The 12,031-nt window shown below is 44.1% G+C and overlaps 1 protein-coding gene across 1 annotated transcript; it reads right to left on the reverse strand.

Moving 5' to 3' along the window:
* Positions 1–2,710: 2,710 nt before the first annotated feature.
* On the reverse strand, positions 2,711–11,212 carry LOC135550781 (nuclear envelope pore membrane protein POM 121-like). The gene is made up of 13 exons (XM_064981894.1): positions 10,461–11,212; positions 9,492–9,707; positions 9,228–9,395; positions 9,025–9,105; positions 8,658–8,829; positions 8,305–8,396; positions 8,119–8,198; positions 7,863–7,975; positions 7,672–7,771; positions 7,311–7,586; positions 5,759–7,198; positions 5,435–5,542; positions 2,711–5,271 (listed from the first exon to the last, which is right to left on the reverse strand). Exons 1-13 carry the CDS (start codon positions 11,024–11,026, stop codon positions 5,171–5,173), a joined length of 3,513 nt encoding a protein of 1,170 aa, XP_064837966.1. The 5' UTR covers positions 11,027–11,212; the 3' UTR covers positions 2,711–5,170.
* Between the last annotated feature and the right edge of the window lie 819 nt (positions 11,213–12,031).

Here is a 12,031-nt window from a genome sequence, read left to right on the forward strand (position 1 = left end):
GAGGAGTAAGAAAAACAATGTTGCTAAAGTGGAATGAGAATTACTCTTCAAAGGGACACTGGTTTAGGGTGCCTTGGTTGTCAACTGTGGTTATTTGGACAAGCTATATTTTGCCTTATCGCAAGTCAACATCGAAGCTTGGCTGTGCCATGTTTTAACATGGTCTCAGAGCATTCTGAACATTCAGTATGTTACATTTCATATGGTATGTATTAATTTGTGGATGTCCATCATCCATTTATGATATTTTACTAAATTACAAGTTGTATTATTTGTTCAGAATTAGCAAAATATACAATATATTACATTTTCAAAATGTATAATATAATACAAATACCAGAAATGTTGCATGTTATAGGCAATATCAAAATGCGCAAAATAACTTAAGGCTATAATTTAACCTACAATATTTCTTAAGTATTTATGTAATTGTACTGAAAGTGTGTTTACATCACAGCAGTCATGTTTTTAATATATGCCTATGTGACTTTACTCAGATAAAAACGTGGTTACTGTCACACAAACATCCCTCCATACAGTAGATGATATAGCCACATCACTCATAACTTAAACTGAGTCAAAAACGTGACTTTCCTGTGTTTTATATTTCCACGTTGAGATGGGAATAATAATGTGAAAATGTCTATTTAGTGCAAGAGCTATAAGAGGGGGGAATGTCCATAGGGGGAGTAGGCAGCTGAATAACCACCAGCTACCTGCTTCCCCTGCTGATCCCACTATGGACCCCTCCCACCACCATTTACCCTACCTGCTGCTCTCCCAGTTGACATTCCACCCCACCCCTAGAATCTTTACTCTGCCTCCACCCCAAAATACATTATTGATTCATCACTGGCAGAGTTATGTATATAGTGCTATTTCTATAGTTTTTTTTACCATTTTCATAATTTTATTTCACTTAGTCCTGCATGTTGGACTTGCCTAGTTAAAGGTTAAATAAATAAATGTACAGTGAAAAGATTCACTATACCCTACATTCACGCCGGCAACCCTGTACATGTGACTAAACCCCCAAAGGTTGAAGGCCACGCCCCCACATCAATCTAATTAAAAAACGGTTCTCACAAAATTGTCTGTAGCTTTGGAACGGTTTGGCATACAAACTACTATGACCCCTTCTATGAAAAGGTGAGACTCATGAACGTTTTTCTTTAGGACTCCCACAGGCCTCACCTGTAGGTCCCCTCTACACTAGTTGGGGAAATTAATTGAAGTATAAATGGACTGTATAGTACCAAAAATACGTGACTTGTTCCCCCCCCCGATCTCAGATCACTCGGATAAAGGACTTCAGAACTAAACTTCTTTTGGGGGGGTGTCTATGCTCCATGTAGTGAATCTTATTCAATGCATTTGTATGGGCTTATAGCAGTAAGGCCAAAAATAATTGCTTCAATAATTTTATTTACAGGTCTTAGACTTATGGGTTAAACACAGAATCTTCAAAAGGACCACCTGGAATTTCAGTCTGTTTGGGTGGGATGGAATTTTGGCCTGATCTGAAATGATAGAGATAAAAAGGTCCAAGGCAGCCATTAAGACATCTAACCCTCTAAAAACACTGTCATATTATCAAAAGTCTACATTTCAGATAAGTCATTTGGTGCCTCCTCAACAACAAAAATAAAACACATAGAATAGCCTGAGCCCTTGGTTAAATCCATACGGTTAAGTATGGCCACAATAAGTCAAATTAAAACACCTATACTTATTTACACAGCTCTGTACAAGGCTGAATGATGATGTTCAATTTACAAATTACTTAAGTGTATGTGGATTTGGTGATCTACTGAAGGACATCAATGTTGTACTAAAATGGGTAAAGCACAAAGTCTAATTATGAACAGAAAATCACAAATCATAGTACAAAATATTATACTACATTCAATGTTTGTGCTTTTCAATTGTGCATACCGGAAATCTCAACAATAACAAGACAGCCTCCCGGGTGGTTAAGGGCGCTGTACTTCAGCGGGTTGTGGATCGGAGGACGCATGACTTTCAACCTTCGTCTCTCCCGAGCCCGTACGGAAGTTGTAGCGATGAGACAAGATAGTAGCTATTTAAAAAAACAAATTGGATACCACGAAATTGGGGAGAAAAAGGGGTAAAAAAAAAAGACAATAATTAAGCCCTATCTATGGGAACAAACACTTCAAAAGGTGGCCAGGCCATTTGTGGTTTGAGTTAACGTCATCACCACATTTCCCAACCATGTCATAAGCATATTTCAAGATACAATAACATTTTCTCACAAGATATAAAAACAAGCCTGGTAAATGAGCAAAGCATGCATCAGTCTTCTTTCAAAAGCTGTCAGTCAAAATGACCACTGGGCAGACTGTTCATTTCTCACTTCACATCCAAATAACTGAGGTGGGGTGCTATCAATTGTTAAAGGAATTAGGTATAACACAAAACATGGGTATCATACATAAATGGCATACTGGAATAATGCTGCATATTGAAATAGATTATGCTTTTAAAAATGAACAGGGTACTTGAGTGTCCCAGCACAAAAAACATTAACGTCAGTGTTTTTCCTATACACTCAGCCACACTCGCTCTCTAAAGTGACAATTCACATGTGTCAGGCTTGTACTGTACACAATGATCAGACAATGATTCACATACACTAGCAGACCCAGTATGCACTTGTGTATAAAAAAGTGGCGCTCTTCCAAATGGAAACTTTTAGACGCTTTTATTCCACCATTGCAATACGGTTGAGGAAAGATTAACAAATTAAATTCAATAACTATAGACCAATTGCGCCAGTGAGCCAAGCTTGAAGGAATTCTAAAAGGCAACCTGCTTTAATACAAAAATAAAGTTTGTGCGTTTTTTTTAAATGTTCATTCATTGCCACTATTTAGTCAAATCATGCCACACATACATACACACACACCTCTTCCAAACACTAACTGGCTCGAACAGGAGAAGTTCTGATTAAAAATTAGTATTCAAAATCCTAGTTCTGTCTCAAGAGGGGTGGACCAATTAATAACCGATTCAACACCTGAGGTAATTTTTGTAACCTACATCATTAGTAAAATGTTTTGCGCACAACAAAGAGGTTAAGTTTGACATGAAAGAAGACAATTCCCCTCCAGTTCCTTTAGTCCTGAGTTTCAATCCAGCATTAATGACAAGAACACCTCTCCTGCTGTGCACATTTGTGAATCTAGTTGTATAGTCACACCCAAACACATTCATCATTAAATTGTTAAAAAGTAAACAAAACTCTTAACCTCATCCATTGAATGTGCAGATAAAACCCATGTCCGGCACTACCAATATGCCGCCATTCACCACATTATTTCCTCCAAGCCAGGCTCACCAAGGCAAAAACAGTAACAAGCAAAAAAACACCAGAAAAGACTTGAAGGGAATCATACAAGAGAGGGGAAAGCGGTTTGACTACTGAAGGCGCAAGTATGTCCATCTTCAATGCATAAGAGGGGAGCATGTGAGCACCAAGCTCAGTTAATTTTATAAATGCACCCAGCTTTGTCTTGGTAGTATACAAATGCATGGGTATTGTAGTACAGTCCCCAGATGTTTCTATCATGGCCAGTCAGAACTCTATGATAGATCTTATGGGGGCTCTGTGTGAAGGTGGGGGCTGGCTTTCAAGACATACATTGTTCTATGCAATGTTGGTGGGGAACACTTACAATGCTGTATTTAATTGATCAAACAGGGTCTTTAATCAAGACTGTGACCAGTTGAATCTGGTGTTCCAGTGCTGGACGAAAACCCTGCATCTCCTATGGCTCGCCAGGACTACCATACCCATCCCTCCGATAGCACAACTGCTCTGACCACATTCAAAACGCATCCTTACGTCCTCTGCCTTGAAGTAATTCACTAGGTTAGGATAAGTGGAAGCTGCAGTAACTTGCTTTGTTTCCCATCCAACGGAATACTATCCACAGACGGTACTTCAAGGGAAGGAGGAAGGTTTTGTTAACATTCTCAAACAGTTCCCCGATCGGTCTTGAATGTCCCCACCTCCCATCTTCACTATGGCGATAGCAGTAGAGAAAAGGACTTAAGCGGTGGTAGAAGAGAGAATATTTTGTAGGTCAGACCTTTGGTTTTTAGCGCAAGTCCAGGGTAGCCCATTTACACAAACACAATATCGACACACGAATGACTACTACCCTGGGACTCCACATGATCATAATGCCACCCCCAGATCAGTTAAACATAAATTATGTATATCAAAAGGATTTTATTGTTCACCTTATTCTGTCATTAAGGATCAAACGAGTAGAACAAATTCCATTGTAGGAATGTTTCCCAGTGCCTGTGACACTGTACAATAATACAAGGGCATATCTGAGACAACTACACTAAGCACTCATTCAAAACACAGGTAGGCCTAATTAGTTTGCCCTTTTAAGTGCCAAGATGCCACATACCAGTCTTCATTAACCGAGTGAAAGCCTTTAGGAATCCAAATTGAAACTTTGCATGTAAAATAAACACAATTCATTATCTAAAAACTGTCAACATCTCCTATACATTATGGTTGCCATGTACAACTGGATATGTCCATGCAGATCATACTGCAGACCTATTTTGACCGTGGGCATACGTCCAAAAAAACAGTTCAGCCCTTGTATAGGCGTTAACACACAGTCCTACTTAGAATTTTATACAAAAACAAAGTGAGTGAGAAGCGCGTCGGATCTGAACAAATCCTGCTCTATTAGCAAATCAAAAACGGGTCATAAACAGGTCTAGTAGGGGAAACGCAAAAAGCAGGGGGGGAAAAGTTGTTTGAATTGGATATGCTACACTTAAAGTCAAATGGATTTCAATAGTCTTTCAAGTATAATACATTGTTTCGTTCTGCCTCCTATCCCCCTTTCCGATCCTCCCTGGGAGAGTGGCTACACTGTCAGAGCAGTAGGCATCCTAGGAGGGCCGTGTGCGCCTCTGCTAGCCTTGTACCACAAAGCAGGCCAGCCCAGGGGAACAACAGGGCGGGGGAGGCCTGTTGGTCTGACTGGGGTTACAATGGAAAGCTGTGTTAGCCATAGCAGCAGTTCAGCTCCTCTGGAGGGTGTAATGGGCAGCATTGATAGCAGTGCTGAATGGGTAAGGGCTTCCAAGCCATGCACTACCTGCCTTGGCTAGGCTATTTCTTCCTGGGGTGCTGCCTTCGGGCCTGTAGCCTCTGGCGTGCCCCTGACGTTTTGGAGCCAGCACCAATGGAGAACGAGGGAGTTGATGGAGAGCCTGGTCAACAACAAAAAAACATGTCAATATAAAGATGCACCTGGCTGTTGACAATAACCATTACAGCTTCTCAGATTTAGGAAGAAACGCAGACTATGCTTTTTGCTGCACGCTTTATGCAGAACGCTAGAGAATCAGAATCAAGCTCTAGTTATTTTCTTACCGAATGCTGAGGGTGCCAAAGCACTGAATCCTTGGACTGGAGTTCCTGGGCTTCCAAAGGCGATAGGACCTGCAGCTGTGCTCTGGCCAAAAGTAGGGGTAGACGTCCCTGTACAATAAATTAACAATTAGAGACTAGAATAAAAGACATCTATTAAACTTTGGTTTTGGATTGAACTGGATTTTAAAATTGGCCAATACTGTAAAATTTCACTGCCACCAAAATGCAACATTGACCAACATTGATTTATTTTAAATAATAAAAATCTGTTGTATATGAAAACAAAAATCAGTAAAAGTGTGTGTTATATTATAATCTACTGACCGAAGGCTGGCTTGTCACTAACAGCAGCCCCGAAGTTGAAGCCTGGTGTCTGTGTTGTGAGGTTGGGTGTTCCAAACTGAGTGCCTGAAATTGCTGCGCCAAAGTTGAATCCTCCGGTGGTTGGCTGGACAGGGGTAGCGGGGGCCTGCTGTGCAGACACACCACCAAACGAGAAGGTTGGGGCAGAGGCTGGGAGTGTGCCGGTAGTCCGAGTGGCAGAGCCAAAGGCAGGGGCTGCTGGGACAGCCGCAGTGTTGCCAAATGCAAAACCTGTAGAGCTGGCTCCAAATGCCAGCTTAGTGGGGGTCCCAAATGTAGAAGCTGCCGTAGTGGCAGCTGCACCAAAAGCGAAGGGGGCAGGGGTGGCCCCAGCTGACCCAAATGTGAAAGGATTAGCTGCTGCAGAAGCAGCAGCCGGGGCCTGAGTCGCGCTAGGGAACGCTGATGCTGTGGAGGCATCGAATGACGACTTCCCAAACGTGAATGTGGACTGGATTGCAGGTGCTGCAGCAGTAGTAGTGACTGCAGTGGCAATGCCAAAGCCACTGAATGATGCGGTGGTAGAGTTTTGGGTGGCTGCAGCCTGGCCAAAGGTAAATCCCCCCTGGGCGGTGGCTGGGGGGGCGAGTTGAGTGGCAGCAGAGGTGGTGGTCATGGCACCAAACGAAAAGCCGTTGTTGCTAGTGGTGGCGGCTGCAGCGGAGCTGAGGGTCGGTGCAGGAGCTGTGGTAGAGCCAAACTGGAAAGTACTTCCTGTGGCAGGGGCAATGGTCGTGGCAGAGGTCATTGCAGGCGGCGCACTCCAGTTTCCAAACAGAGATTTGACAGATGGCGGGGCGGCTGGGACTGCGGAGGGGACTGGGGCAGGAGCGGTGCTGCTGGACACCCCAGTGAACAGGGAGGCAGCAGGGGCCACTGTACTGCTGTTGGTGAGCCCGCTGAGCAATGAAGCAGATGCGCTGGCTGTGGAGGGGGCTGAGGTAGCGGCTGGCTGTCCAAAAGCACTGGTGGCTGTGGCACTTCCAAATATGGGCTTAAAGGTTGGGACAGCAGGTGTGCTCTCTGTGGCTGGGGAGGCTGGGGTTGCAGGCCCGAAGATGGGCTTGAACACAGAGGCCAGGCGGGGATTATTACTGCTGGTTGTTTCTGTGGTGGCGGTCGGGGCCAGTGAGGAGGAAGGGGCTGTCAGTGTGTTGGCCAGGCCAAACAAGCTAGCTCCACCCAGGCTGGGGACACTGCTGGGGGCCTTGGTGACTTGGCTCAGCACCTGGATGAAAGCAGAGGACATGGTGCTGGCAGGCTGGGAGAGGGAGGTTGGGGCAGGCTGGAAGGAAGAGGCTGGTGTGGGCTGAGGAGCAGTCAAGCTGGTCTCTGGCTGCAGAGCAGAAGTCACCAGTGGTGCAGGAGTCATCAATACTTTCACCAAGGAGACAGCCGGAGCTGGATGGGAAAAAAAGAAGAGAAAAACAGGCTTTTGAGTAACATCTTCACTCAAAGACCACCAAAAAGAAGTGTCTTCCAACTTTAAATGATTGATATGTGATTAACAGACCTGCAGTGGTGGCAGCAGCACTGGCGAGGGCGTAGTTCCTCATCATTTTAAGAGACTCCAGGAGGGGGTTGGCCGCGGGGGTGGTGGTGACAGGTGCAGCTGTGCTTGAGGGGACAGGATCCAGGTTGATCACAGAGATAGGAGCCACCACACTGGCAGATGTCGATATGGAAAGAGGGCTGGCCAGCAGGGTGGCCAGGGTGGGTGTGGGGTCGCTTGACACAGGAGGTTGAGAAGATGTGGTCACTACTGGAGCTGGCACAGATTTCTCTGGTACTAAAAAATGACCACAACATCAATATCCCATACTTTTTGTTGTTGACAAACTGTTTTATAAAAGTTGTGATCTGGGAATACGCACCACGCTCTTCGAGGACTGTGTTGATCTGGCTGAGAGCAGCTTTTTTCTCCTGATCCAGGTCTTTCACAGTGATGGTGTAGCCCAGCTCAGGAGGTGGAGGCTGCAAAGACAACAATGTTAAGACTCCATCTGCCAGATGATTAGCTACATGTCCCATTTGAGTACATGTTCTATTTCGCAGAATTTCTCACGAGAGAGATTTGGTCTCCTCTACGACTGGACACCAGGGGAATCTTGCGTTTCCGTTTCCCACTACCGGCAGAGTCTGACGCCACATGGACCTCGGGGGCTAGAGTCAGTTTTTCTGTAACAGGAAATATAGTGCATTGAACGTTAATGTGGTGGCTCCAGTTATTTTCAATTACTTAAAATCAAAACAAGTCTATTTTGGGACAACACCAAAAGCCCTAAGCCTGATCTGGAATAACGTCATAAACATGCTCTAACCAGTGGTGGGTGCTGGGTCCATCAACGTCTTGTCAGACCTCGTCGAGGATGCAGAGCTGGGGGAGCGAGCATCCTCTTCCCTGGCAGACAGAAAAAACAAGGTCATAAAAATGCATGCAACAATGGCAGTTCTCATTTCATCACAGGACATGGTGTGAACCTAGAAATGTCTAGAAGGGTGAATACCTGGGCTTTTTAGAGGCTCTCTCTGGGGTCTGGGAGCGGGATGACCCAGGGCTGGAGAGAGGGGAGAGGCTGCGGGTGGAGGCCTTTTTCCTCTTGAAAACAAACGTGAAAGTGAGGGTTAGGTTAAAGGACATCACACACAGCTCTCTGATTCAGATGGGTTGGGTTAAATGTGGAAGACACATTTCAGTTCAATGCATTCAGTTGAGCAACTGACTCAGTTGCCACCCCCCGGTTTTCTGACAATACTGCTCTGTGTAGGTCAGCTCTGTCAACTGAACTCCTGGCTGTCGATCCCAACAAGAGGAATACCCAATCAGAGGAGTACTGTCCATCCAAATTATAAAAAGTACCTGAGCAAAGCCTTGTGAGGAGCTGAGGGAGCTGCGGATGGAGTTGCGGACCGAGCCCAGGGTGCCGCTGGGGGTCAGGCCACAGCTCACAGAACTGACGGAGGAGGTACGCAACTTCTTCATCGTTGACTCCTCCATCATAGCGTTCAGTCCTCGCTTCAGCATACCAGGCCTATAGGAGTTGGGAGTGGAAACAGGATTTCAGGATAGATTGGAAGAGGAGATACAGTATTTGAATAATTAATTATTTAGATATAACTAAACATATCTATATAACACACTGAATGAATGCAAAGTCGCATTCAAATGTAATATCAGAACTTGAATTACAGAGAAAACTTTTTGTACAGGCATTGCTCACACTCACTTGGGCACCGGCTGTGTAGGAGCCCCATTGGGCAGCAGTGGCTCAAATGCCGAGTGAGCACTCCCACTGCTGTCATGACGCCTAAGTGAACAAAAAGCAGGTGTATGTTGTAAACAGTCTTCAAGAGCCACACAATACCAAGAGAGGCACTGAAGAACAGTATGTTGTATACAAAGGGATTGCATCCTGTGGTAGTCACATACCTCCTTTTGCTCTTTTGCCCTGCAGTGAAGCTCCTGTCATCTTCATTGTCCACCTCTCTCTTGCGGCTCTCTTTGAGCACGCTCAGAACAGTCTCCCTGGAGCAAGGGTCTGCAGGGGCCCCCAGGCCTGGAGAACCAAGGATTCCCAGGGAGTTCAAATGATCAAAGCTGCAGACAACATCAATTGCAGAACAAATGTCAGAAGCGAACAAAAATGTTGATAGAAAAATTAAGATGCGGCAAGACAGGGCCAATATGACTTACAAGGGGGATTGAGAGGTGTTGCGATCTGGCCTAGCAATCTTCACTGTGACTGGACTGTGGACTGCTGGGGAGTTTCGAGGGGTGAGAACGTTCTTCTTTTTGAAGCTGTCCCACTGGGCAGGTGGCAGGATGCCCACAGAGGATGTGCCGGTCTGCTGGAGGGGGTAGTGGCGTTGGGGAGTTATGGTGAACCTGCCCATCATGCCAAGGGGCTCCCTGTACACAATAATATGACCACAGGATTAGGTCATTGCAGGAAACTGATGTAGATCATTTATAAACTGATTTTATATTCAACAAACAGGAATTTAAACTAAATAGGGGACATTTTATCTGTCAAGAGCCTGAGCTGACCAACCATTTGTTTAAATAGCTACTTTAATAGCTATCAATGTTTTGAAAATGATAGTAAAAGCTATTGTAAATGCAGTGATCATTACAGTGGAAAACATTCTTACTGTAAAACTTCCTATAATGCATGTTCAAAACATTGTTATGGCTTGTCTCGTGCCATACTGTCATCCAAAGAAGAACGATATATATCTCTAGCACGAACTGAGGTGGGAATGAACATTTCCTTGTAGAGAATGGAGCCGATAGCAACTCCCACATTTTCAAATATTGGAGGGAATACGAGTATGTGCTGCGGCGAAGCAGCACGTCTTCTCAATACATTTAAAAACAAGTAACTGTTTTTCCTATTTAATGATTACTAACTAGGACACGAACCGTAGCAACATTGGAATCGTTTAAAATCGTGTGACAACTGCACCACGTGTGCAACATGATCCGTCGGCGCAATTTTGTTTCGGAATTTTATTTAACTACGGTTAACACATTGGCTACTGACAGCTGCAAACCAGCTAGCTACGTTAACTGACAATGCTAGGCTAACTACCTAGTCATTGTTAGCTTGCCTAAGAACTTTAATGCTAATGTTAGCTAGTTAAACATGATTTCAGTACTCACCTCCCGAATGACAGTCTTTTGTTCGGAGTATAAACAGCGTGGTTGGGTCGCGCCAATATTTCTCGCAGTTGTTCTCGTGCGTTTGGGTTAACACGCGAATTCGCACCAGCTCGAGGCCTCCCAAGAACTGAGGGAGGACTTTCTGCCTTCCCAATGTAACTTCCCATTAGTATATCCCGAGGACTGAACAGAAATGAGTCGCTTTGTCCCGCGACTTTCCGATAAATAGCGCTCTCGGAACGTCTTTGGTCAGTAAATACTAGCGGTTCCCTAACATCACCCTTGACCGTGCGACTTCTGACTCTCCCCGCTGTGGGTAATCCGTTCGCAATCTCTGGCAACCAGCGTCGCAGCACTGGTGGAATAGTCAGACCATGGCGTGGATGAGGGCCTAACCTAACGTTGAGTGATTCTCCACTGTGATAAACACAGGCAACGCAACAAACTCCAAGAATGAAAGCTATATAAAAAAAGGTTGGAATATAATACACAACTAGAGAGAATATTACAATAGAACAAAACACGAGAGAGCTAAACGCTATGAACCGCTTCTGTCTTGGAGACATGGCGGCACCGCGCCGCCGGAGGACTTTGATATCCCATAATGCCGCGCGTCAACATTTTCCATAATTTATTCGCAAACCCTAATCAGCGCAAAAACAATGTTTTACTGTTTACATTACTTTATTGCAAAAATAAATAAACGGATCCTAAAAGAATCAGACGAGTTAAATTGCTCTAACTTGGGTTTTTCACCGGCCGGGATTTAAAAAGCATGATTACTTAGCCAATCATACAGATGATTACTGAATAAACTCAGAGAGGAAGAGAGAGGCTGAACTCGGCGGAAAATCTGTCTCCCTCCAGCAAGTGATGTTGTTTCTCCCACCAAGCAAGCAGTTTTTGGAGGCTAATGAGAGTGTGGACAAAAAAAATGAATGGCTTATGGAGTACCACAGTATGAGTCATAATACCCACAAAACCTAGCGGTCAAACAATGAAATGGTTCCAATCGTTTTTCCACCATTCATTTTTCCCATAGTAAAAACAACACTTAAAATAAGGACTGTGTTTCTTGTACGCTTACCCTGGCGTGACGTTTTGATAACCATGTAAATCTCTATACAACAAGATAACTTAGCAATATATTCGACTGTATTTACCCTTAAAAATGAAATTCTAAATAGCTGCTAATGTGGCTATCATAAAGAACTACAAATGCAATGATGATCTAGACGAGACTCCCGAATCGAGGAAAATGTAAGAATTAATGATCTAATGTTAACTAAATGTAGTAATAAATAAATTGGCTACATTTATTTAAATTGACAATTCTGTGAACTGTCCTGTGCAACTTTTAAATTAACAAAATACCTGTTAGCAAAGGTCAGTTAGAGATGACATTCAAGAGCTTGCAGAGATGTGTAGTCTTGCATGTTGTCTACTTTGACGCTAATTAGCATTTTCGAATCTGAGTAAATAGAGCTGAATATATATTGATACAAGTCACCTTGTCCGAGAGAGATTTACATGGTTATCAAAACATCATGCCAGGGTAAACCTACACAAAA

The sequence above is a fragment of the Oncorhynchus masou genome, chromosome 12, assembly GCF_036934945.1.
Source record: "Oncorhynchus masou masou isolate Uvic2021 chromosome 12, UVic_Omas_1.1, whole genome shotgun sequence".
In the NCBI taxonomy this organism is placed as follows: domain Eukaryota; kingdom Metazoa; phylum Chordata; class Actinopteri; order Salmoniformes; family Salmonidae; genus Oncorhynchus; species Oncorhynchus masou.

Excerpts from the sequence above, each read along its gene's own strand:
- LOC135550781 (XM_064981894.1), bottom strand. The coding sequence starts at position 11,026 with ATGTCTCCAAGACAGAAGCGGTTCATAGCGTTTAGCTCTCTCGTGTTT. Across the intron at positions 8,830-9,024 it reads CCTACACAGCCGGTGCCCAA|GCCTGGTATGCTGAAGCGAG; the intron begins GTGAGTGTGAGC and ends CAACTCCTATAG. Across the intron at positions 7,587-7,671 it reads CACAGTCCTCGAAGAGCGTG|TACCAGAGAAATCTGTGCCA; the intron begins GTGCGTATTCCC and ends GTCATTTTTTAG.